This window comes from Plecotus auritus (assembly GCF_963455305.1).
Source record: "Plecotus auritus genome assembly, chromosome: 1".
Classification (NCBI taxonomy): domain Eukaryota; kingdom Metazoa; phylum Chordata; class Mammalia; order Chiroptera; family Vespertilionidae; genus Plecotus; species Plecotus auritus.
In genome coordinates, this window is record NC_137770.1 from 145,070,786 (window position 1) to 145,098,401 (window position 27,616).

Below are 27,616 nucleotides of genomic sequence, written 5' to 3' on the forward strand. Positions count from 1 at the left end.
TACTGGACTGGAGTATGCTGCAGTGGAAAATCAAGGCTGCAGAAGTTTTCACAATTATCCTCATGAGACTGAGAGCTGAGGCTGAAAAAAAAGCATCCTTTTACTGGAGAAAAGAATATGGAAAGAACAAACTTTTTAATCTAAAGAACAGGCTTCTATGATGCATTACTTTTATGAAAGCTTGAATGTCATGTGTTTCCTTAGTAGGTAATAGATTAGTTTATTCATTTATATGCTGATTTATATTTTTCTGTGTACCTTGGGATTATATAATAAGAAAAAGGTACAAATTTAGTTATTAAGAACCTAGGGGAAAAACAGGCATAGAGGAGTCAGCTGTATTATGGTTACATGTAGCCCAAATCAATTTTGGGGACGTAGTTATCTTTGCAATTCAAAAGTCTCATTTGCATATAATCATAGCCATGTCCCATTTTGCCCAATTGACAGGTTATCAAATCCTTTTCAATGAGAGTTTGGGACATTGCCATAGTACAACATTCATTTTTTTTAAAGTAAATTCAATGTGGTATATTGTTACATGAATAATTGGTCCCCAATAGCCAAACCTTCTAGTACCTAAGGTCATGATTTTTTTTGATCCTGTGATTTTCTTTAGCTAATGGGACATTAGCAAAGATGATTCAGGCAAAGGCTCTGAAAAGGATTGTGCGTTGGGGATTATTTCATGTTGTTTTAGGCTTATTCTAAGGTATTTTAGTATGCATCAATAAATAGCTGATGTAACTGGTGTCCTACATAGCTAGCCTATTTATGGGCTTTAAAATACTTTAGATTTGAAAGTTGATACTGGAAAATTAAATGACATACCTTCTACCTACCATGGGACCTTGGTGGCCATCTATGACTAGAGCCTCAGTTCCTTAATATATTATTCTTCAAATGAAGTGTCTTGTTTTGGGGCCTTCAGAGGCTTGCTAAAAATGTGAAGCTCTTTACAGACATAGTGGTATTTCAATGTTATTCTTTTAAAAGTGAAACATTATTACTTGAACTTTTATTCAGAAAATTGAAACTGAGACTCTGAGTAAAAATAGGCAGACTTATGACTGGAAGAAAGGAAAAATATAATATTTCTGTGAGATTGAGATTTTCATTTACAACTTCTCTAAATTTAGCTCTACATCATAAATAAGCAAGACAGCATTTTCTTTAAATTAGAGAATCTATAAGTCTAGAGTATGTGAACACAATGGGAAATAACTGTTTTGGAAGAAGTGTAATTAGATATTGTCAATAGCATTTTTCTTTTAATAAAATTTTTATTTGAAGAGTAGCATGCATCCAGAAAAGAATACAATTATAAGGGTACAGCTTGCTGATTTTTATAATCATTAGTTTTAAAGTGTGACAAGAGTCTCTTAAGACATTTGTGTGTATGGTTTTGATATTTTGTAAGTAACAGATAATCCATCTCAAAATAGCTCAGAAAAGCGGAAAATTTAATGTTCTTATACCAAACAGCAGAGGAATTCTTAGACATAGGACGCAAACTGTGTAATTCAGTTTCAGTTTCTATCTTTCAGTTCTTAGGCAGGCTTTCTTCTTCTGCTTGCAAAGAGGCATCTAGCAGCTCCTGGAGCCACTTCCTTCATGGACAGAAGGAAAGAGAGTCATTTGATAGCTCTCGAGGAGAAAGAATGCACCTATCCCTGAGCCAATCGTGAAGAGCCAGGGATGGGTATAATGATCGATTTAAGTCCCACAGGGCCCATGCATGTGGGCAGTCTTACCCGAGCTGAGTGGCTTAGAATGGGGGAGCAGTGGTAAATCGGAGCTAAAGAAGGGAAAAGGGGGAGTTAGATTTCAGGGAAGCAACTAGCAATTATTCATTACAGAGCAAAATGTGACAATTTTACAAATCCATCTTATTGATATTCATTAGCTGAGTGATATATTAATCTATAATTCATCAATTTTCTCATATGGAAATAGAAAGTTTCCCCTGGATTAACTATGTTTTCTTTCTTAATTCATGTGAGTAGGAAAAAGCCTTCTGATTATGTGACTAAGACATTCCAAGTCATGTTTCTACCACAAGTTAAAATTCTAAAGTTCTATAGAAATAAGAAATAAAGGTCCAGCATATCTCCAGAAGACATGATTCTGATGGTGAAATGACATTAAAATTTTCAAATTATTTTGGAGTTCTAATTGCATGTTTTATTTTTTACAGAAAGACTATAAAAGAGATCTAGAGACTGAAATTAAAGGGAAGGGCATGCAGGTGAGCACAGACACTCTTGATATCCAGAGAGCCAAGAAAGCATCCGGAATGGCCAGCCAGGTAAGAAATGAATGACATACAAAGTTTAAAACAAACATATTGAGTTGTATATAGAACGAGTACAAATGGTATTTTCACATGTGTGGCTTTGAGATTTGAACACATAAATATCTACATTGCTCTGGAAGGTTAAGCAAAGCCCTAAAGATTCCTTTTTATTCTTTTAGGTAGAATATAAGAAAGATCTGGAAACAGAAATCAAAGGGAAAGGAATGCAAGTGAGCATGGACATTCCAGATATGCTTCGAGCCAAGAGAGCATCGGAAATCTATAGCCAGGTTGGTGTAGTTAAGCTGCTCAGAACAATGTATTCTAACAGCCAATCACATTGTGTTTTGTGCAATTCTATGATTGATACATTTTTGAGGGCACTGAATTCAAAGTCAGTGCACTCCATAGTAAAGGAACCATTGGCCAAACTTAATTAACTTCACTAATGAAAGGGACAACTGCCGCAGATTCAATTCCACAGACATTATTCACTGTCAGAGCTCCTCTGCCAGAACCCCTGTTTTGTATTCAAGGACATTTAGACCTTTTTAAAAAAACACCAAAAAACTCTATTGCATACTTAGTTTTTCACCTTTCATAATGAGTATTATCTTTAAAATAGCTCCAACTAAAACTAAAAGTGAGTAAAACTGCACGAAGTGTAAGGTGAAAGTGAATCTATATATACTATATACATATACATAAAAGCCTAAGTGACCATTACAACGGAACAACTGGTAGCTATGCCGTACACTGAGCAGGCAGGCAGGTGAGCCGTTAGGGGCGAGCAGGCAAGCAGGCGAGTGTAGTTAGGGGTGAGCGGTCCTGGATTGTGAGAGGGTGCAGGCTGGGCTGAGGGACCTCTCCCCCCCTACACACACAAATTTCATGCACCGGGCCTCTGGTATTGAATAAAAATTAAGAACTAAGTTGTTGTTTTTGTTTTGTTTTGTTTTGTTTTGTTTTTGTAATATACCAAATTTATCCTCAGGAAAACATGATATGGGTGAAATAATGACCGCAAAATAAAATAATTAATGGAAGAAGAATTAAAATCTGATTTGAGTAAAAATTTTCATTAGTGAAATATTTCCCTGCTATAAAATTTACATGGAAAAGAATGAATCTCAATGAAAAATAAATAGTAAATTTGGTTAATGGGGTTTATGCTGAAAATAACTTTTAACCAAATTATTTAAAATTCTGGTTAAAATATGAGCAAGGAATCTAAACATTTGCTGGCTGAAAAATGTGAAAATCAAGATGGCAGAGTCAGCTGTCAAAGGAGGTGTCTGCTTTTGAGCCCCATCAGATGACACAGTAGTTGGGATGGTCCTGATGTGCATGTCCATCTGTCCTCAGTATCTCATGATGGCATGTGACTTGGAGAAGTGCTCTAACTAAATCAGTTAAACTAATTTATCTAATAAAAGAGTAATATGCAAATTGACAGTCACACCAAGATGGCCGCACCCATGTGGTCAAAGATGGCTGCTCCCATGTGGACACAAGATGGTCGCCACATATGGCCTGCAAAGGGGGGGGGGGGGCAGTTGTGGGAAGTTAGGGGTGTCCTGGCCAGCAGAGGAGGGCAGTTGGGGGAGACCAGGCCAGCAAGGGAGGGCAGTTGGGGGGGGGACCAGGCCTGCAGTGGAGGACAGTTGGGGGGGACCAGGCCTGCAGGGGAGGGCAGTTGTGGGCGATCAGGCAAGCAGGGAGGGCAGTTAGGGGTGACCAGGCCAGCAGAGGAGGGCAGTTGGGGGAGACCAGGTCAGCAGGGGAGGGCAGTTGGGGGGACCAGGCCTTCAGTGGAGGACAGTTGGAGAGGACCCAGGCCTGCAGTGGAGAGCAATTGGAGGGGACCAGGCCTGCAGGGTAGGGCAGTTGGGGGGATCAGGCCTGCAGGGGAGGGCAGTTGTGGGCGATCAGGCCAGCAGGGAGGGCAGTTAGGGGTGACCGGGCCAGCAGAGGAGGGCAGTTTGGGGAGACCAGGTCAGCAGGGGAGGAAAGTTGGGGGGGGGGGGTCCAGGCCTGCAGGGGAGGGCAGTTGGGGGGGACCAGGCCTGCAGGGGAGGGCAGTTGGGGGGAAGGCTTGCAGGGGAGAGCAGTTGGGGGGGGGGCCAGGCCTGCAGGGGAGAGCATTTGGGGAGGGACAAGGCCTGCAGGGGAGGACAGTTGGGGGGGGACCCAGGCCTGCAGGGGAGGGCAGTTGGGAGCCAGCAGTCCTGGATTTTGAGAGGGATGTCCAACTGCCCATTTAGGTCCTAAACAGGTGGTTGGACATCCTTCAAGGCGTCCCAGATTGGAGAGGGTGCAGGCTGGGCTGAGGGACAGCCCCCCTCCCATGCACGAATTTCATGCACTGGGCCTCTAATATCCTAGATAAATATGTAAAATAGACAAATGGCCATTTGAGTCAATGGAGAGAAGTTGCTATCTCAGGAATACCAAGCTCATTAACTCATTAAGCAAATACTTCCTGAGCACCTGTTTACATGCAAAATTAGATATGGTTTTGCTCTTTGGGAGGTACAGGCTAATCTAATAATCAAATAACCATGCAAGGAGAGTATGACAAACCACGATATATGCTATGAGAAGGTAAAGGATTCAAGAGTAAAGGCTTTACAGAGGAGATGATGCCTCAGCTGTCAGAATTTCTGTTTTAACTTACCAGTGTTGATTTTTAAAAATTATTTTGGATACAATGGAATTCTAGAGGATGTAATGAAGCTATGGTGCATTTCAACATGAACAATAATTACCTTTCCTAACAAGCAATAGTGTGCCATAATGGTTAACGTTACTGATTTTGGAATTAGAGTGCCTGGTTTTAACTCCTAGTTCTGACACTTCTTAGTTATGACTCAGTTTCCCCATCTATAAAAGGGAATAATAAAATAATTTTTATCTAAGGTACTTTTACCTTAATCAAATATATCTTTTTTTAATCTTTACCCAAGAATATGTTTTTATTGACTTTTAGAGAAAAAGGTAGTGGAAAGGGGGGAGAGAGAGAGAGACAGACAGACAGACAGACAAACAGACAGACATTGATATGTGAGAGAAGCGTTGACAATCAACAGGTTGTCTCCCATATATGCCCTGGGCAGGGATTGAACCCAAAACCTAGGTATGTGCCCTGACTGGGAATTGAATCCACAACCTTTTGGTGTACAGGATGACGAACCAGTCAACTGAGCCACCCGGCCAGGGCTCAAATGTATCTTTATTTGAAGTAGGAAGAAGAACAGAAACCCAGAAGCATGAAAAACAAGAAGGTATAGGGAGCCAGGTTACTTGCAGGAACTATGGGGCAACTGTGGACAGGGGTGGGACTGCTCATAAAAGAATAGGTTCTAAACAAAGAGTGGCTTAGAAGTCAAGCCCTCCTGAGGCCTGGAATGGACGGGGTGGAACCACTGCCTGAGCAGAGGTGCGGCTGCTCCCTGACTGTGGGCTTACTCTGTTAGAATACTCCCTTATTTTTGCAGTTGCATCAACAACTGCTTTGAATCATAAGATATAACTTACAGCCATGTGGTAGAGTAGAATTTGAAGTAGTATCACTATCATTTTCTCTGTCCTTATCTCATATGTGCATACACACAGTTTCAGGTTAATATTAACTGTTTATATTTCTAGAAAAAGTATAAAGATGAAGCAGAGAAGATGCTTTCTAACTTTTCTCCTGTGGCAGATACTCCTGAAATCCAGAGAATTAAGACAACTCAACAAAACATTAGTGCAGTGAGTAGCCATTATTTATTTTTAGTCACCTACTTGAAATTGTATTTTGTAAGGAGGACCTTCCCTCATTGTCTCATGTTTTTGCTGCATTACTTGAATTTTATATCAAATTTATTATCTTTATTTCTTCATTATGATTGTTTTAGAATTACAAATCCAAATTTTCTTCTTTAGTACAAGCTATAGTTATTTTTAACTGAATTTATTAATTTTCCCTCAGGAAAAGAGGTCTTAATCTTCTATACATACTTTACCTTGAAGATGAAAATAGTCAGATGAAGAGATTTCCTTCCCAGTCATTGCTGACATGCACTGATAATATATCTAGGGACTTACTAGTTTGTAACCAGTTCTTAAACTTTCATATTTTGATTTTGAGCAATAGGAATTGTATCAGCACCATTAATTAAGAAATTGGGTCTATGTTTAATGGATATATGAACTTGAATTATAAAATGATAAAAACTGACCACACAGCCAGTATTTTTCTTCGTTTATTTTGTTATTCCTTACCTGAGGATATTTTTCCCATTGATTTTTACAGAGTGGAAAGGAAGGGGAGAGACAGAGAGAAATGTCGATGTGAGATAGACACATTGATTGGTTGCCTTCCGCATGTGCCACAACCAGGGCCGGGGATCAAGCTGTAACCAGTACATGCCCTTGACCAGAATCAAACCTGGGACCCTTCAGTCTGCAGGCTGATGCTCTATCCTCTGAGCCAAACCAGCAAGAGCCATACAGCCAGTATTTTAATGTAGAATTAGCTCATTTAGTAGTTAAGCAAATGTCTCATCAAAATATAAATTCTATTAAGTCTGATAACTTCTGAAATATTTTTCTACTTGCTAAAAAATTGACAAGTGCTAATGGACAAGTGCTTCTCAGTTTTCATAGTCAGGCTGTGCTAAGCAATGGAGTCCTGTTGGAAGGCAGGGTTTGAGAAAAAGGCTGTTTTGGCTTTCAAGTCCTGTGATTTCATGGCATTCTAGATTTCTAGCTTCTGGACGAGAACATCTCTCATGCCACTCTCCCAACCCTGACATGTGGATTATCACACTTCAAAAGAGGGATTTGTCTGTCCTCATGGCTTTCTTATAATTCTTCTTTTTTTTTTTTTTTTGTAGAGCACTTTTTTTTTCTTCTTTATGTTGGAAAGGCGTAGATATTGGTGGAGGTGGAAAGACATGGGGAGGTTAATGAATAAATAGAAGATGTGGAAAATACTGAAGTTATGCTGATGTTGATGATAGACTTAATGTTTTCTTTAAAGAGAACCAGGGCACTTTTGTGTTTGTAGATTAATACCTGCTTAAAATTTCATGCTGCTTTTGAATTAGTGAACTTTTATAATATGCACTTTGATTTTTCTCAAAATACCTATGTGGCATTTATATTTGAAGAAGGAAACTCTAGTTCTCTAACATATTCTTAGAGCAAATAATTTGTAGCCATATACTAGGAAGATACCAAGCATGCCTTAGAACATGCATAAGAGGGTTACTTGTAAGATTATGGCCTATGAAACCAAAGTGGGGCATTTATTCTCATAATGGATTATTTAATTGATTAATGTGTCAATAGTTCTCATAAATAGAAGCTGTAATCACAATACTTTAAGACTTGAGAAATTGTCTTTCATAAAAATCAAGTCTAGGGCTTGAATGTTAATAAACATATAGTTATTCTTTTCCTTCTCTTATAATAAAGGTATTCTATAAGAAAGAAGTAGGAGCTGGCACAGCAGTAAAAGATACTCCAGAGATTGAACGAGTGAAGAAAAATCAGCAAAATATTAGTTCAGTAAGTTCTCTATGGCATTAATTATCCTTTCCAAAAACAAATGTAAGTTAGATAAATGTTTTTCATTCTTTACTAAGCTGGTTGCCTTTTTTTTTATTTTTTACTTTGTTGACATGCTATTTCATCAAATATCAAATATATAAGTTTCAGAAGGAAAATTGTAGCATTGTTCCCCTTGAACCTAAAGCAGTGTTTCATCTTGCTGTATCATAGTGCACAAGAGATCTGTAGTGAACCCCTTTCACGTCCCACATGGTTCAGGGTTCAGGTTCAGGGTTCGGGCTCTGGGGGAGGCCGCACACAAATTAAAGAGACTAGAAAATATTAATTTGGAAATATTGGGGGCCAGGCGGGAGCCCAACTCAAGGGGAAGGACTCCACCCCGCTCTGGCCTTGCTATCCCTTTTATTAAGACTATGGGATACACCCATAGCCTTTAGGCAGACAATTCCAATAATAGCCAATCAGCAAGGATTTACATAAAACTAGAAGGTGGAAGTTGCTTTAGCTACCATTGTCTCAACTAAACAGTGGGTGGTTGGCTCTGACCTTTCAGAGCTTCATGGTTGACCAGCCTTCCGGGTTCCTTGTCCACACCTCTCTGCTAGTGAAGGCAATGGGCGACTTCCAACATATCCCCTGATTTTTTTTTCCTTAAAAATTCTTGCACCTGCAGATTAGAAATAAATATATGAGAACAAAAATGAGACAAGCAATAGTGATTATGCTGAGAGGCAAATGAATCAGTCTGTAGTAAGTTTCTTTCTGGGCTAACTTTTTGAGTCCCAATTTCAATGTCCAACAGTTTTGAGTCCCAATTTCAATGTCCAACAGTTCCTTATGTGTACATGTCAGCAATGATATTTCAGTTCTGGATGGTGGACAAACGGTGGCAATGCAGGTCTGACCCTCTCTGGTTTGGTCCTGGGCAACCTGCAGTGATGCACAGCTGCTGACTGCTAGTATGGCAAGGCATCTTCAGTGTCTTCCATCTCTGGACTGTTTCTCCTCTTGTTTTCATGGCTGGAGCAGTCCTGTCAGTTCCTCTCTGGGATCCGTTGTTGTAGGAATCCACATGGGCTTGAAATATACAAATATTCTTGACCAAAGGTTAATAAAAGAATCTTTTCTATAAATTAGACTTGGGATCCTTTTTCATTTTTTGCCCAAACAATTTTCCTTTGGCTTATTTTGACACCATGTGATTTTTCATGGGTGTCTTGCTATTAGCGTTGCAAATGAAAATTAATTTTCCAAAGTAAAAAATTTCTTGATGTAATTTACTAACAGGGAATTATTCTTACAGGATATTTTTCCACTATCCCCCCTTTTTTGATTTAAATATTAGGAGGCTTTTGGAAATTTTTTAATGCAGTCTTGATAACTTTTAATTTTAAATTTTTGCATAAAAATATGACTGCTTCAGACTCATAGCATGTTTGGCAATTTTACTATGAGATGAACCATCAATAAAAATTTTACTTAATACTTTAGTATTAAATCGGATCATGCGCACATTTTGTCTTAAATTAGCTTTTCCCTTTACAAGTGCACAGATATCCCAGAAGCATTTCTAAATTTTTAAGGCGAGAAGACTTTTTCATGGCGAGAAAGGAGTCTTTAAATTAGCGTACTGGGAGAATGGCCTTCCATTTTGGATTGCCACGTGTCTCCCTTCCCCCACATCCTGCTTGCTCTGGGGGAAGTTTTCAGTAACAAATCTGGCTGCGTATCTTTTCATGCTTAATAGATAAAGACAGATCTTAAATTTTTTCTTACTTTTTCACTTTCCGAAGTATTTACCAGCACCCAATTTGGCCAACTTTTGCATTTCCCTGCGAGTGCTTATATAATTTTTAAACAAAACTTTAAGTAATCTCATTGTGAGAGAGCGGATAGCCCTGCCCTCTCCTGCCACCTTTGAATTTCTCTGCACTAGAGACAGTTTCAGCAGCAGAGTTTCATTTTTTATTACAGATTTTAGATTCCAAATACAAATTAAGATTTTAGTTTGAACAAGAAACCACATTCCTTAAGCATGCAAACCAAAAGTCTATAATAAACTTTACTTTATAACCTAATTCTTCCCCATTAGCCTGGCTGAAAAAGACATTCCCACCCTACTTACAGATTGCGACTTCTGCAGCTGATTGTGGGCTTTGTGTGCAGTGAATTTCCCTCACCTAATATGTTGATCTTTTCCCCACCTTTTCAGTGTATTTTTTTGCCCACCTTTTCGGTGTATTTTTTTCCTTTCTTCTCTCTAGGCAAAATATCATCCCCTCCAGAGGTCCCACGTCGAAGGCACCAGTTTGTGGTGTCCCTGTTTGGGCGCCAGTTTGTAGTGAACCCCTTTCCGTCCCGCGTGGTTCAGGGTTCAGGTTCAGGGTTCGGGCTCTGGAGGAGGCCGCACACAAATGAAGGAGACTAGAAAATATTAATTTGGAAATATTGGGGACCAGGCGGGAGCCCAACTCAAGGGGAAGGACTCTGCCCCACTCTGGCCTTACTATCCCTTTTATTAAGACTATGGGATACACCCATAGCCTTTAGGCAGACAATTCCAATAATAGCCAATCAGCAAGGATTTACATAAAACTAGAAGATGGAAGTTGCTTTAGCTACCATTGTCTCAATTAAACAGTGGGTAGTTGGCTCTGACCTTTCAGAGCTTCAAGGTTGACCAGCCTTCCGGGTTCCTTGTCCACACCTCTCTGCTAGTGAAGGCAATGCACGGCTTCCAACAGAGATCGATCACTTTAATAGTATAGTCATGACATCTAGGATTAGATTTTATCTTTTTAAGCAGAATTTTCACTGTATTAATTTTTTTCGAGAAAGGATACATTTCACTACCTCTCTGCAACTTGGAAGAAGGGAATTTTACCCTGGAGAATTATTAAAGGCCTTAGAACATTTATTTGGTGTCTTAAGAGAAGGTTTCAAAGGAACCATTGGCCTCTACCTCTTCCAGCATCTAGCAAAGCAAACATACACTTTAACTATCATTTGTAAGTTAACTTCCCTTCCATTTCCTTTTGAGCTAGAGGGAAGGGTTGGGGAGGTGCTTATTAATGTATGGGTATAATAACATAATTGCTTCACATTGACAATGCATAATTGCTACCCATACATCAATGGGTATCCTTCTATGTATGTTTTGTTTCTTGACGATGAAATCAAAAGCGTTCTTTTCTTAAATCCATTTGGCCTTCTCTTTACCTTTGCCCTTGGAGGCCAAGCCTTTCTTTAAGTAATCCAAGTGAAAATTCCTTGATTTGACTCATGTGTCAGGAACTCTGACAGTTACGTGGCATACATTTTAGAATACGAGTGTGTGCTGGCATTTTTGGAGAAGGAGTAGGAAAGGCAAGTAATGCTGTAGTAAAACACACTTCAAAATAAATTTATAAAAAATCTACAGAATGCTGGTGTAATAAAATCTCTGTAGCATGAATGAAGCTATCTCCTGCAGAAAGTACAAGGAGAAGGGTCTAATGCTGAGGGTATATAAATGTGTTGTGCTCCACATGGAGAGAGCCTGTCTCAGGGCCACACTCAGGTCTGGTAGGAAATTAGTTTGGCAGAGAAGTGTAAAATGTTTGTTTCCTTTACTTTCAAATGATAATATTTGAAATGTACACATCATTGTACTGGAATATAATGTTATAAATGCTCTGTAGTGTGCAATTCTATTGCCTACAGTGAAATGACTGTGCCATTTTGATTAGTTTAGAGTCCCATGGAAAACAAAAATGTTCATCTTTAATCGTGTTTAACTTCTCACCCGAGGAAAATCACACCAAGTAGTACAGTATATCATTTGTTCTCCCAGCGTCCCACAGCCTCTTCTAGCACACAATAAATGCATAGTTCTGCATCTCTGTGAGGTTGGGCCATAAACTCCTGCTTAGTATTCAAATGGAAAGTTGCCCTTTCAAGATTAGCTAGATCTGTCAAACCAAGATATGATTCTCTAACATTTAAAGATCTCGACATTTTCCACCTCCAGAGTACAAGCCTTTTAGCTATTAGCTTTCTCTAAGAACCATTTCTGATTCTTATTTAGAGGTAGCCTGTTTCAGCGTACTCTCAATTTAACTCTTTTGGATCCAGACTAATATTGGCATTATTACTTACTTTAAATCCATAGACACTGCAATAGATGATATCTGAGGTATTTAGGTATCACTTTTTTTTTCACTCCCCCCATGAATTTTAGCCTTAATCACCTTAAATGCTACCAAGTGATTTCCAAAATATGTTGTTTGTTTGTTTTTTTGTAGATTTAAGTCTTTGCTAAGTTTCAATGTGTGCCTCTTTAGTCTAGCCTATGTTTTCACACCTAAATATATATTTGTGTCCTTTTTTTGAATCCAATCTTCTATGAATTTTAGACATTAAAATAACACCTGATATGATGGCATTTATAAGTTAAAGAGCTGTTTCTTGCCCCATGCATAAATGTGTTCTGGTATTACCATTTGTTGGGTTGATGTTCATCTAAATAGATTTGAAAGAGGAGCTTTTCAATGAATTGTATGCCAGGATATAGGCTGGCTTTCCATGACGTGATTGTGGGGGTAGAAGACAGTTGCTGACTTTCTGCTACTGGTTTTTCTATAGTGATCAGGACACAGTAGCCTCTGTTTTTAGAACAAGTACCTCCACTCCCCCTTTCTCTTCTTTTATCGTGGACACATTTATTTTTTCCTTATTCTGGATTATTTGAATGCTCTCCGTCAAATAAGCAATGTTCCTAAGATTCGATAGCTAACTTAATTTGACATTTTGTATATACAATAATAAATTATTATATTACTTCAAATATTTTCCATGGTTTTTTTGTATATCTCCCTAATGACAAAACTTATTATCATAAACAACATTTTCTTACTTTAATTAAAAAACTCCTACAATGATGGATAGGTGAATAGATATGGACTTATTTGTACTGTATATAAAGGAACCCTGAAAGTATCAGATAAAATAAAAATTTGTATTCCCATTGAAGGAAAATTAATGTTGGGATTAGAAAATTTCAATTATGCAATAGATACAAATGAAGAATTTTTAATTTTTTAAAAGCCTTGTGTTGAATAACACATTTTAAAAAATAAATTATGAAGGTGAAATACAAAGAAGGGATAAAGCATGCAACCACCATTTCTGATCCTCCAGAGCTAAAGAGAGTTAAAGAAAACCAGAAGAACATCAGCAATGTGTGATCACATTTCCCTAAGTATTGTTTTCTATTTTACTGGCTGGTATCATACGTGACACTTACAGAGGTGGAGGCCCATTATGGTCAATACCATTCAGGAGGGCCAGTTCTTGAAAGGTGGAGATAGGATCTCACACACCTTCATGTCCTCCATTACACCTAGCCCATGCTTCATGTACATTTGCTTATTTAAAAAACAAACATGTTATTGAATTCCTACTATATTTTTATTTTTGGGGGAATTCAAAGATGAGTAAGGTACACCCTAAAGTTAAGGCTGTGAATATTCTCAAGGTCTCTAGGAGAAACAGGCATAAAAAAGTAATGATGATGCATTAATGTATTATAACAATAACCAATATTTATTGGGTTGTTTATTCTGCTTTTTGAGTACTTTACATGTAATATCTCATTTAATAACAAGTAATAATTCCTCTTGCAAAATGATGTAGGGAAATACAGAGAAGGAAGGCTGTGTTAGTGAGAGAGAGTAAAACTCTGGAGAAAAAGTGACATTTGAGTTAGATCTTGAAGAATTAATAAAGGTTTAGGGTGGCTTTGCTGGGGAATGGCCCTTACTGGCAGAGCAAACTGATTCTGTTCAGAATCCAAGCCTTGTTCAAGCTGGGGGAGGCTTAGTGTGATGGGTTCTTGTGGTGAAGAGTGGTACAAGATGACAGTGGGGTGTTAAGGGGGCAGTTGGGAGACCCACAGTGTCCCTCAAATGTGGTTCACAGGCAGTTAAGTGGCTCATGATGGTTAGGCCTTGACTTTGTGATTAAGTAGTCTTAATGTGTTCATCATAGAAACATAATACTCTCTTAAAAATAACTTTATTTGAAAAGAATAGCTAGTAAAAGAACTGAAAAATAATACAAATCACAGCACAGATGGCATCTGGCTTGACATATAGGTAAGTGGTATGCAAATGGTGGAACTTTAGATAACACTGGAATAGCGGGGAAGAATGTGGACCCGGGAATGTTATTTCAATCCCATCTCCAGACCTTACTTGTTCTATAACCTTCATAAGCCACCAAGCTCTCCAAGCCTCCGTTTCCTCACCTATAGCACTGGGACTAAAGTATTAAATGAGATATTGCCTGCAAAGCACTTAGCATGTTTGCAAACCGATGAATGCAAAATATGAACAATCTCCACATCAACCTTATGTCCCCAAACCTACATCCACTAGAAATCAGCTTCAATATCTCTCTACATCAGTAATGCTATTCCACAGATTCTTCCCTCCTCTGAGCTCTACCCAGAGTAATCTCCATGTATCTTACCACCAATAGTGATTATACTGGACCTTTCCTCACTTTTACTCAGACAGTTATCCCTGACACAGAGTCTGCCTAACCTCTCAAAATGCACGCCATGGCACAGAGAAGGTCACACACTGTAGAAGGGACCTGTCCCTTTGTCGCTTATTTTCCAAACTTATCAAGTGTTTCTTCACTTGCACAGTCACTGCTGAGGGTGGAATCTCAAGTCCATTTTATCTGAAGGCACTGTAGGCCTGGTAATTTCTTAGAAAAAGAATTCCTGTGTGCTAAATTTAAACTCTAAAAATTCACTACCACTGTCCCTGCAGACTTCCCTATGGGATTTTAACTGTGAGTTTTACTTTTGCCTGTCAAAAATTCAGTTGATGGACATACCATTTTTTCCCTCTGTGTTAGATGGTCATTTATTTTCTGGGGTGTGTGGAATTGCTGGGAAAGCTGACCACAAATGATGGGTCTGATGCCCTGGCTAAGCAAAGTCACCTCTATGCTGCAGGCCAGGAAAACATCCCTACTGCTATTCCAGAGGGCAAGCCTTCCAAGGTTGAATGTTTTCAGAGAAGAAAACTTTGAGGTTCATGTTTTCTTTATATAGTGACCATTTATTCCTAAGGTACAAGCATAGAACTGGTATAATCCCCCTTTCTTTTAAAATATAAAATGGTAACTTGATCAGTGTTGCTTTACTGCTATGAAGAAATAAATTCACACAAAGGATTATTTGTTATCACTGATAAGGTCAAATGCATGAAAGAATTGAAAGAGTAACAACCAAAGGTGGACTTCAAAACATTTGGACAAGAAAAAGTATAGTCTGGGACCAATATGATGAAGTCTCTTAGCAATACATATTTCACTTAGGATCCTGATGAAGATTCTAACTAATGAATGCTCTGTAGCATGCGCATTTCCTCTGATCCTTCTGGTGGAGGGGCACCCGTTTCCTTCCCGCAGCCTCACACTGTCTTGGCCTGTGTTCCCAGCTCCAGTACAAAGAGCAGTGCTACAGGGCAACCCCAGTCAGCATGACACCAGAGATAGAGAGAGTGAGGAGGAACCAGGAGCAGCTGAGTATGGCAAGTTGTCTCTGTTTTCCCTTATTGTATCACACATTACATATTCTTATTCATCACAGAACTCTCTGAAAACCTTTGAACCCTCTGCATCATGATGGTCCTTTTCACAGGCACACATGGAAGGGCATGAACTGGGGCCCTCCCATGGGAGTGTAGGAAATTTGGGGTTGTTTTACTATAATTTAGATATTTTTGTTTATTTAAAAAATCTTCAATAAGCACACCAATGTGCCCGACATTATCCTGGTCACTGGTACGCAGAGATGGGTAAGACCCAGTTCCTGTCCTCCTGGGCCTCGTAATTTAATTGGTAGATCTCTAAAACTACATCCAGGCCAGGACCTGGGGAGTTGTGGGTCTGCTGTCAATGGAAAGAAAAATGATTGACTGAGTAGGTCAAAAGAAGACCTGGGGACTTAGACACATTAAGTTCTAAGACATACTGTCATGGCAGGAAATCTTATAAATAAAGGGGGAAAATTATTTCATCAGTCAGTAATCTATTGCTAATAAAGCGATGATAATAAACAATTATGAGTACCTCTAATGTGGACCCTGTGCTACATGCCTTATGTGACCCCATGAGGTGGTACAATTTATCTCTCTGGTTTGCAGGAGTGGGAAATTGAGTCTGGGAGGTCAGAGAACATGCCAGGGACCCACAATTTATAAGGGCAGGGCTATTTTAAACCAGGCTTCCTGGAATTTAGAAATCCTTTCAAAGGTGCTACCCTCAATAGTTATTTTTCCTGTTTTTTTTTTTTTTTTACCCTCTTAATGGAACTTTTATCAATATAAACAATAGCCTTTTTCTTCCAGATAGGTAATTTTAAAAGACTTTAAAATTTAAGTGAGTTCTCCCAGGTGGAGGAAAAAATCAGGGTGACCACTGCTTTATCCTTATAAGTGCCTTGGAGGAAGGTGAGAATGAGAGATCTCTAGCTTCTTCCCCTTTCTTTATCCTAATTTATTCATTTATCCACCAGATACTTAGTAAGCCCCTGATACATGCTCAGTATTATGCTAGACATTAACTGTAAGAAAAAAAACAAACCATCTTGGCTTCAAACTCACAGATATTCCAGAATAATAAAAATAATAAGAGGAATGAGGAGGAGAGAGGGAGGAAGAGGTGGTGTTAGAGGAGGCGGAGAAGGGGAGGAGGTGGGATGGAGAGAAGAAGGCTTCTGGGAAGCAAGGAGCTCCTCCAGGTGCTGCCCAGCCCCCCGTCAGCCAGGGCTGAACCCCCACAGGATGAGACTGTGTGGGGACCAACAATCAAAGCTATGCCTGTGAGAGAGGACACTGCTATGGACAGTCTCAGCGCTGCACCTACTACTACGAACTCTGGTGGTGTGTTCTGGCTGGTGTGGACCATCATCATAATCCTGAGCTGCTGTTGTGCCTGCCACCATTGCCGGCCCAGCACCCAAGCACCGCCCACTGGTCCAGCGGTGGGAACATGAAATCAACCTGATCGCCTACCAAGAAGCCCACAGTTAGCGATGCCATTTTATTTCATGCCTTCCAACTACAGCAGCAGCAGCTGCCTGTACAGTGTGGCTCTGTGGGCAGCAGTCCCCAGGCGCCAATCCCACCAGGGGCCCCCAGGGGGCACAGAGCAGCCCTTTGTCTGGGCCAGCTGAAGCAGACCACCCCCTCCCCCCAGCATCATCACTGACCCTGAGCCCTCCAACACAGACACGCCAGCCAACCCACAGCCACCAAAGCCCCTGGAACGGAGTCCAGTGGCTCTGTCTCTGCCCTGGGAACTGGCCCCTGGGGCCTTGCTGGACACGGATTCCAAATGTAAGGAGGAGCTGCTGAAAGATTATACCTGCAGGCAGGACAGCGCCCTTCCCAACAGCAAGGACAGGATGCCTGGCAGACATCACCACTTCTGGGTGACTTGGGCATTGAGGTGTGTGTGTGTGCAACAGGGGCCACCACAATGATGACCTCAAAGAGTTGAACACTCATGGCCGATGCTCATGCGTGGCCCCTGGAGACGAGAAGGAAGGGCTCTGCCAGCCTTCCAAGGAGCAGGCTCGAGATCCTGGGCACCCTCACCTGCTAGGGCCACCCTCATGCCTGCTCCTGAATACCATCAATGAGCAGGACTCCCCAAAATCCCAGCGCAGCAGCTCCCCCAGCGAGAGCAGGCCCTGTCTGTACCCGAGAACTTGGCAGAGCAACCAGGGTAGGGGAGAACCGAGAGAAGCATAGGTGACTTGCAGAGGAAGTAGTATAGCTACTCGTTTTGGTTTTTTTTCCTTTTACCTTTTTTTGCCCCTCCACTCAACATTTTCCTACATCTTCCGGATGCCTCTCCCCTCACAGAAGCACAGTGTTGTGGAGGGCTGAGAAGTTGGTTCTGTGACTCATTCCTCATTCCCCACCATCATTTCCGTTTTCCCCTTTTCAAGTCAGACAGACGTCACTATCTGCTTAGGTCGGAAAGATGTGTGTTGTCGAAGCCCCGAAGGAAGGGGGCTGAGACTGTGCCCTGAGGTGATGCTTAGTGAAGGAGTAGATGTTGGCTCTGGTGTTAGTGTAAGAGAACTTTGCCGTGTCTCAGCCCGGAGAGGCGACAGGTCTCAGCCCTAGATGGAGAAGGAAGCCCGCAGAGACCCAGAAGTTGTCACCCCTGCCAGTGTCTGCAGAGCTGGACTTGGGCTAGCCTTGTGAGAGGGTGAGGGCTGACGGGCAGTTGTGTGGCAGGTGGGGAGGGGCTTGTTGCATTTCCAAATTCCAGATGATAAGCTGGATGCATCACTGTGCATCCCTGAGGGATCCTGCCCAGGAAGTTCTGGCTGGCTCCAGGCTGGTTCAGGTGCACAAGATTATACTGCCTTCTCTGGTTTTTCTTAAAGGAAAGCTAAAACAAGAACTTTACCAGTAGGCAGGCAATAATTGTGTTTGGAAAGGGAAGTCTGTGCTTTTTGCCCAAGGTGGCCTTCAAAGAGCCTGACTGCAGGTGACGAGAAGGAGGGCTGGGTGGAGGCTATCTCTGGAGCTTCTGTGGGTGAACAGGAGGGAGCCGTGGCAGAGGATAGAGTGTAGCTTTCTGCATCTCTGCCCTTTGGTCTATACCAACAGGTGACCAGGGCTCTCCTCCACCCCAGGGACACAGTCTGCGGGCCTTCATGTCACTGTTCTGTCTGAACAAATGCAGAGGCAACCCCATAGCCTGGCTCACATGCAGGATTTTTTTTCTTGATTCTGAATAAGTTTGTTTCTTCTTTCCTCCCTCTCTCTTTCTTTCTCCCTCCCTCCCTCCCTCCCTCCCTCCCTCCAAACTGACCCCTTGGGGGGAAAATACCTTGGTTATCTGTGGTTTTCACGCTCCCCCTCCCCCTGCCGGTGAGTGGGGTAACTAATCGCTGTGGCCTATGTAAAGAGTCTGAGTAGCCTAGGGAGGGGTGGAGGTGGCTGTCCAGAAAGACTGCATGATCCTTGTTACTGTAGTTTGGCTTCAAATAACCAGCGGAGCTTTTTTTAAAAAAAATATTTTTATTGATTTCAGAGAGAAAGGGAGAGTGAGAGAAAGATAGAAATATCAATGATGCGAGAGAATCATTGATCGGCTGCCTCCTGCATGCCCTCCACTGGGGATTGAGCCCACAACCCGGGCATGTGCCCTTGACTGGAATCGAACCTGGAACCCTTCAGTCTGCAGGCCAACTGAGCTCTATCCAGTGAGCCAAACCGGCTAGAGCCCAGCTGAGCTTTGATAGGGATAATCTGAATGGGGAAAGCAAGCAGCCCAAACTAACATTCCCTGCCCAGCCCTTTTCCTATGAAGAGGTTCGTTCTTCCCCCCTTGACCAATAATATTCAGACTAGGCATTGACATTATATTAAAAAGGAAGGAATATATATGTATACAAAAATAGATAAATCCAAGGCTGTGAGGTGAATGAGTGTCTGTATTTGGAGTCCACAAAACCCAAATCCATGTTGAACAAAGTGCAGTCCAAATACAATGACTTTTTGGATAATCTGTGTGTGTCTGTCTGTTGTATGAGAGACCCAGCCCTGTTTTCCTGTGAATAGACTTTGAATGGCAGCCATCCTGCTCCCATTAAGCACACGTTTGAAGCAAATATGGCCTCTCAAGGTAATTTACTTCATGCATGTACTGGTTAATGAACAGAGTTTGACTGTGTTCTCCAGTGTGTTCAGCAGCATTGTTGACAGTGGTCCCCAGTGTTTGCCAGAGATACTGTCCTGGGAGTAGAGGTACTCTGCCCATCATGCAATCTGCACGTTGCTCCGTGGATACTGAGAGGCCTGTGTTCTGTTTTCTGTAAATGGAAACATGCTCTGAACCTGTTTGCCTCCTTGGGCTGCTCTTGGCCCTTAGTATTAGGGTGTCCACTGCCACTCAGCCGCAGGTGAAAGTGAAACTTCAGAAGCTTAACTGGATCTTCAGGGACAAGCTTTGACTAGCTGTGGCCCAGACGTCAGCCCTGCCCCCAATTGGTAGGAAGTTCAGTGCATGCCAGCAGCCAGAGAGTGGCAAGGGTGGGCGGGAGTGCATCAGCAGCCCGCAGATGCCTTTCTTTCCACCATTAAAAAAATCCCAAACAACTCACTGCCGTGTCTCCAAGGAGATCAGATTTTACTAAAATAAAGGAGGCTTCAGTTAACCAATCAAGTGGATGAATTCAGGCCCTCTCAAGGTTCCTTCCCCAGTTAGAGGGGAACTGGTATGAATGTTAGGGTTCATGGCAGCGTCCCACCCTAAAGACAGGAGAAGGGGATAAAGGAACCGGGGAGCTGAGCTTGATTCAGCACTCACCCTCTGGCCCCTGCCACAGGAGGCTTCCCTGTGTGCAAAGAAAGGGAAATGGGGAGTTGAAGGACTAGTTAGGGGCCAGGGAGGTTTGGTGGAGTCTATTAACCATCTGTCACCATACATAGTTATTACAATATTAATAACTAGAGGCCCGGTGCATGAAATTCGTGCACGGGGGGGGGGGGTGGTGTCCCTCAGCTCAGCCTGCACCCTCTCCAACCTGGGACTCCTCCAGGGATGTCCGACTGCCCGTTTAGGTCCGATCCTACATCCCTCTCACAATCCAGGACTGCTGGCTCCCAACTGCTCACCTGCTTGCCTTCCTGATTGCCCCTAACCACTTCTGCCTGCCAGCCTGATCACCCCCTAACCACTCCCCTGCCAGCCTGATTGATGCCTAACTGCTCCCCTGCCAGCCTGTTTGCCCCTAACTACCGTCCCCTATAGGCCTGGTCACCCCTAATTGCCCTCCCCAGCAGGCTTGATCGCCCCCAACTGCCCTCCCTTGCAGGCCTGGTTCCTCCCAACTGCCCTCCCCTGCTGGCCATCTTGTGGTGGCCATCTTGTGTCCACATGGGGGCAGGATCTTTGACCACATGGGGGCAGCCATCTTGTGTGTTGGAATGATGATCAATCTGCATATTACTCTTTTATTAGATAGGATAGAGGCCTGGTGCATGGGTGGGGGCCAGCTGGTTTGCCCTGAAAGGTGTCCTGGATCAGGGTGGGGGTTCCCTTGGGGCGTGGGGTGGCCTGGGCGAGGGGCCTGTGGTGGTTTGCAGGCCGGCCACACCCCCCGGCGACCCAAGCAGAGGCCCTGGGATCTGGGATTTATTTATCTTCTACAATTGAAACTTTGTAGCCTGGAGTGGAGCCAAGCCAGCAGCCATTTCTGTTGGGATTTATGTATCTTCTATAATTGAAACTTTGTAGCCTTAAGCGGAGGCCAAAGCAGGCCAGGGCTGCAGAAGCTTGGCTTCCTCCATCGCCGCGGGCAACCTAGCCTCCTGCTCTCTCCAGCTCCATGGCGGATTTATGAATCTTTTATCATTGAAACTTTGTAGCCTTGAGTGGAGTCCTAGGCCAGCAAGGGCAGGCAGAAATCTTGGCTTCCTCCATTGCCAGGGAAACCCAAGCCTTCCTCCTGCTCTCTGTGGCTGTAGCTATCTTGGTTGGGTTTATTTGCATATTCCCTCCTGATTGGCTGGTGGGCATGGCTGGTGGGCATGGCTTGTGGGTGTAGCAGAAGTATGGTCAATTTGCATATTACTCTTTTATTAGATAGGATTATATTCCCTGTGCCGTGACTATTTTTTTTTTCAGTTTTCTTTTTTTTTTATTTTCTTTTTTTTTATTTTTTTATAATTATATTCTTTTTTTTTTCAAATTTTTATTAAGGTATTATATGTGTACATATCTTACCATTGCCCCCCCCCCCACTCCCATACCTGCCCTCACCCCCCAATGTCTTGCATCCATTGGTTACTCTTATATGCATGCATACAAGTCCTTCAGTTGATCTCTTATTTCCCCCACCTCTCCCTAACCTTACCGCTGTAATTAGAAAGTCTGTTTGATGCTTTACTGCCTCTGTAACTATCTTTTTGTTCATCAGTTTATAATGTTTTTCATTATCCCTAAATGAGTGAGATCATGTGGTATTTTTCTTTCATTGACTGGCTTATTCCACTTAGCATAATGTTCTCTAATTCCATCCAGGTGTCTACAAATGGTAGTAATTCCTTCTTTTTTATGGCAGCATAGTATTCCATTGTGTAGATGTACCATAGTTTTCTGATCCAGTCATCTGCTGACAGGCACCTAGGCTGTTTCCAAATCTTAGCTATTGTAAATTGTGCTGCTATGAACATAGGGGTGCATATATCCTTTCTGATTGGTGTTTCTGGTTTCTTAGGATATATTCCTAGGAGTGGGATTACTGGGTCAAATGGGAGTTCCATTTTCAGTTTTTTGAGGAAACTCCATACTGTTCTCCACAGTGGCTGCACCAGTCTGCATTCCCACCAGCAGTGCACGAGGGTTCCTTTTTCTCCGCATCCTCGCCAACACTTGTCGTTTGTTGATTTGTTGATGATAGCCATTCTGACAGGTGTGAGATGGTATCGCATTGTCGTTTTGATGTGCATCTCTCGGATAATTAGTGACTTTGAGCATGTTTTCATGTGTCTCTTGGCCTTCCTTCTGTCTTCTTTCGAAAAGATTCTATTTAGGTCCGTTGCCCATTTTTTTATTGGATCATTTATCTTCCTTTTATTAAGTTGTATAAGCTGCCTGTAGATGTTGGAAATTAAACCTTTATCAGTGATACCATTTGCCAATATGTTCTCCCATACAGTGGGGTTTCTTGTTGTTTTGTTGATGGTTTCTTTTGCTGTGCAAAAGTTTTTTATTTTGATGTAGTCCCATTTGTTTATTTTCTCTTTGGCTTCCATTGCCCTAGGGGCAGTATCAGTGAAAAAGTTCTTTTGGCATATGTCTGAGATTTTGCTGCCTGTGGATTCCTCTAGTATTTTTATGGTTTCCCGTCTTATATTTAAGTCCTGTATCCATTTTGAGTTTATTTTTGTGTATGGTGTAAGTTGGTGATCTAGTTTCATTTTTTTGCATGTATCTGTCCAATTTTCCCAACACCATTTATTGAAGAGACTGTCTTGACTCCATTGTATGCTCATGCCTCCTTTGTCAAATATTAATTGCGCATATTGGTTTGGGTCGATATCTGGATTCTCTATTCTATTCCATTGATCTATATGTCTGTTCTTGTGCCAGTACCAGGCTGTTTTGAGGACAGTGGCTTTGTAATACAGCTTGAAATCTGGTATTGAGATCCCTCCTACTTTATTCTTCTTTCTCAGGATTGCTGTGGCTATTCGGGGTCTTTTTTTATTCCAAATGAATTTTTGGAGAGTTCTTTCTAGGTCTGTGAAATATGCTGTTGGTATTTTAATGGGGAGTGCATTGAATCTATAGATTGCTTTGGGTAGTATGGACATTTTGATGATGTTGATTCTACCAATCCATGAACATGGTATGTTCTTCCAAATGTTTACATCTTCCTCTATCTCTTTTTTCAGTGTCCTGTAGTTTTCCGCATATAGGTCTTTTACCTCCTTGGTTAGGTTTATTCCTAAGTATCTTAATTTTTTGGGTGTGATGGAAAATGGGATTGCTTTTTTAGTCTCTCTTTCTCTAAGTTCACTGTTGGTGTATAGAAATGCCATAGATTTCTTGGCGTTAATTTTGTATCCTGCTGCATTGCCGAATTCATTTATTAAGTCTGTTAGTTTTTTGATGGAGTCTTTCGGGTTTTTTATGTACAATATCATGTCATCTGCAAATAAAGACAGCTTTACTTCTTCTTTTCCAATTTGGATGCCTTTTATTTCTTCTTCTTGTCTAATTGCAATGGCTAATACTTCCAGTACTATGTCAAACAGGAGTGGTGAGAGTGGGCATCCTTGTCTTGTTCCTGTTCTTAGGGGAAATGGTTTTAGTTTTTGCCCATTGAGTATGATGTTAGCTGTGGGTTTATCATATATAGCTTTTATTATGTTGAGGTATGATCCTTCTATTCCCACCTTGTTGAGAGTTTTTATCAAGAAAGGGTGTTGGATTTTGTCAAATGCCTTTTCTGCATCAATTGATATGACTATGTGATTTTTATCTTTCAATTTGTTTATGTGATGTATCACATTTATTGATTTGCGGATATTGTACCATCCTTGCATTCCTGGGATAAACCCTACTTGGTCATGGTGTATGATCTTTCTGATGTACTGCTGGATCCGATTTGCTAGAATTTTGTTGAGGATTTTGGCATCTACATTCATGAGGGATATTGGCCTGTAATTCTCCTTCATTGTGTTGTCTTTATCTGGTTTTGGTATTAGGGTGATGCTGGCTTCATAGAAGGAGCTTGGAAGTGTTCCTTCCTCTTGAATTTTTTGGAATAGTCTGAGGAGGATAGGTTTTAGTTCTTCCTTGAATGTTTGGTAAAACTCTCCTGTGAAGCCATCTGGTCCCGGGCTTTTGTTTGCCGGAAGCTCTTTGATGACTGCTTCAATTTCTTCCATAGTTACTGGCATATTGAGCTGTTTAGATTCTTCCTGATTGAGTTTTGGAAGGTTATATTTTTCTAGGAATATGTCCATTTCCTCCAGGTTGTCCAGTTTGTTGGAATAGAGTTGTTCGTAGTATTTTTTAACAATCCTTTGTATTTCGGCGGGATCTGTTGTTATTTCACCTCTTTCATTTCTGATTTTGTTTATTTGGGTCCTCTCTCTTTGCTTCTTGGTGAGCCTGGCTAGAGGTTCATCAATCTTGTTTATCCTTTCAGAGAACCAGCTCTTGGTTTTGTTGATCTTTTGTATTGTTTCTTTGGTCTCTATGTCGTTTATCTCTGCTCTGATCTTTATTATTTCCTTCCTTCTGCTTACACTGGGCTTTTCTTGTTGCTCTTTTTCTAACTCTTTGAGTTGTTGGGTTAGGTAATTTATTACCATTGTTTCTTGTTTTTTGCAGTAGGCTTGTAGAGCTATGAACTTCCCTCTCAAGACTGCTTTCGTTGTGTCCCATAGATTTTGGATTGTAGTGTTTTCATTGTCATTTGTTGCCATGATGTTTTTTATTTCTTCTTTGATCTCTCTGGAAACCCAGTCATGGTTTAATAGCATGCTGTTAGCCTCCATGTGTTTGATTTCTTTGGGTTGTTTTTATTGTAGTTGATTTCCAGTTTTATGCCACTGTGGTCTGAGAAGATGCTTGATATGATTTCTATCTTCTTGAATTTGAAGAGACTTTGCCTATGTCCCAACATATGGTCTATCTTTGAAAATGACCCATGTGCACTTGAGAAGAATGTATATTCTGTGGCTTTGGGGTGAAATGTTCTGAAGATGTCAATTAATTCCATCTGGTCTAGTGAGTCATTTAGGATTGATGTTTCTTTGCTGATTTTTTGTTTAGAGGATTTGTCCAATGGTGATAGTGGGGTATTAAAGTCTCCTACTATGATTGTATTGCTGTCAATCTCTCCCTTGATATCCTCCAGGAGTTTTTTTATGTATTTGGGTGCTCCTGTATTGGGTGCATATATGTTTACCAGAGTTATTTCTTCTTGTTGGATTGCTCCCTTTAGTATTATGAAGTGGCCTTCCTTATCTCTTGTTATGTCCTTCAGTTTGAGATCTAATTTGTCAGATATAAGTATTGCTACCCCAGCTTTTTTTTCAGTTCCATTTGCCTGGAAAACCTTTTTCTATCCCTTCTCCCTCAGTCTTTGTGCGTCTGTTTTTCTGAGGTGGGTTTCTTGTAGACAGCAGATATATGGGTCATGTTTTCTTATCCAATCCATTACCCTATGTCTTTTGATTGGGGCATTTAATCCGTTTACATTTAAAGTTATTATTGATAGGTACTTATTTGTCACCATTCCTATTCTTTACACCTGTGTTCCTTCTTCGCTTCCAATTTCTTTTTTTTTTACAGCAGACCCTTTAGCATTTCTTGCATTGCTGGTTTAGTGGTAATAAATTCCCTTAGTCCTTTTTTGTCTGTGAAGCTCCTGATTTCACCTTCAATTTTGATTGATAGCCTTGCTGGGTACAGTATTCTTGGATTCAGACCCTTCCTTTGCATGACTTTGTATATTTCATTCCATTCCCTTCTGGCCTGATGAGTTTCTGTTGAGAAATCAGTTGCTAGTCTGATGGGGGTTCCTTTGTATGTAACTTTCTGTCTCTCTCTGGCCGCTTTTAAGATTCTTACTTTGTCATTGGTGTTTGCCAATTTAATTATAATGTGCCTTGGCGTCGGTCTTTTGGGGTTCATTTTGCTTGGGACTCTGTGAGCTTCTTGGATTTGTGTGGGTTTTTTCTTCTCTATATCAGGGAAATTTTCTGTCATTATTTCTTCAAAGAGGTTTTCTATTCCGTGCTCAGCTTCCTTTCCTTCTGGAACCCCTATTATGCGGATGTTGTTTTGTTTCATGTTGTCCCAAAGTTCCCTTAGGCTCTCCTCCTGCCTTTTAATTTCTTTTTCTAGAAGTTGCTCTACTTGGGTATTTTTTCCCATCTTGTCTTCTAGCTCACTGATGCGGTCCTCTGCTTCTTCTAGTCTACTCTTGATGCTTTCTATTGAGTTCTTTACAGCAGCGATGTCATTTTTCATTTCTTCTTGGTTCTTCTTCATTTCCTCTTGGTTCTTGCTCATATTGTCAAATTTGTCTTCCATTCTTTTCAGCCACCTTATGACCATTTCTCTGAATTCTTTTTCTCGAAGGTTGCTTGCTTCCATTTCGTTTACTTCCTTTTCTGGTGATGCCTGCTTTTCTTCCATATGCGGGCTGTGTCTTTGTCTCCCCATGGTCTCTCTTCTCTGGGTGTCTGGTTATGTAGTTCTCTCTCTCCTGCATCGATTTAAAGGCACAAAATACAGCACTACCAGGTACAACACACAAGGCACTGAACAGAAATCTATTCACGATATTAATAACCTCCAATAAAGGTGACCACCAGAGAAAGGCGAATTAGGGGATAGTAGAGAAAGAAGAAGAGGAAAAAGAAAGAAAGAAGAAGAAGAAAAAAAAAGGAGTGTCAAAATGAAATTGGGAAAAGGGAAAAAAAGAAGAAAAAAGTAAGAGAGACAAGAAAGAGACTAAGAGAGAAAGGGAAACAGACTATATATATTGGGGATAAAACTCCAATAGAACAATCACTTATCCCAGCAAATGCTAGCAACAAGTACCTGGGGATTAATACAAACTACAACACCAACTAATATTGAGTGAGGCAAGGGAAAACAGAAGCACTAAACAAACAAAAAAATAAACAAAAGAAGAATAAGCAAAACAATCTCACAAAAAAAAACATAAAAATTTGATATAATCTACATTCAAGCGAACAACAACAAAAGGACAGAGAGAAAAACAATTTTTTGGATAGTTAAGACAGCGAAGAGAGAGGTGTGTATGGACCTGGAGCAGGGGATTGGAGATTAGATATATAAGTAGGGTGAAATTTTAATAGGGGGTAAACAGAAAGAATAGGGAAAATCTAAAGCAGGAAAGGGGTAAGATAAACAGGACACCGAAAAGGGAAAAGTGAGGAAGAGAGTGATGGCATAAAGGTAGATTTGAGATAGAGTAAAATGATGCTAAAGGAAAGATAAAAATAGAATGTAGAACATTAATCCCAAAACAAAATGAAAAGAAAATAAAATGACACTTAAAAAAAAAAGATAAAATAGCAGTAGTAATAATACGGATTGAAAATAAAAATGTAATAATTAAAAAGGTAAAATCAAGTGAGGAAAAAAATTAGTTTCTTGAGTAAAAGATGCAAAAAATGAAAATAA

The 27,616-nt window shown here is 40.9% G+C and overlaps 1 protein-coding gene and 1 pseudogene across 8 annotated transcripts in view; both read left to right on the top strand.

Annotated features, from left to right (window-relative positions):
• Positions 1–27,616, top strand: part of NEBL (nebulette) — a 396,867-nt gene that overhangs the window by 332,564 nt on the left and 36,687 nt on the right. For 4 of the 7 annotated variants that reach the window (XM_080675007.1, XM_080675010.1, XM_080675009.1 and 1 more), the window contains 4 exons: positions 2,198–2,308; positions 2,476–2,586; positions 5,945–6,049; positions 7,760–7,852. The exons of 1 other annotated variant lie outside the window; for it this stretch is intronic. In XM_080675007.1, the coding sequence (XP_080531133.1) occupies positions 2,198–2,308; positions 2,476–2,586; positions 5,945–6,049; positions 7,760–7,852 (420 nt within the window). Of the gene's footprint in view, positions 1–2,197; positions 2,309–2,475; positions 2,587–5,944; positions 6,050–7,759; positions 7,853–15,348; positions 15,442–27,616 lie in introns of all 7 variants that reach the window. 2 more of the 7 variants (XM_080675005.1, XM_080675006.1) reach the window with 1 other exon arrangement.
• On the top strand, positions 16,611–17,667 carry LOC308255477 (WW domain binding protein 1-like; annotated as a pseudogene). The gene has a single exon. The product of its transcript is annotated as a WW domain binding protein 1-like (transcript).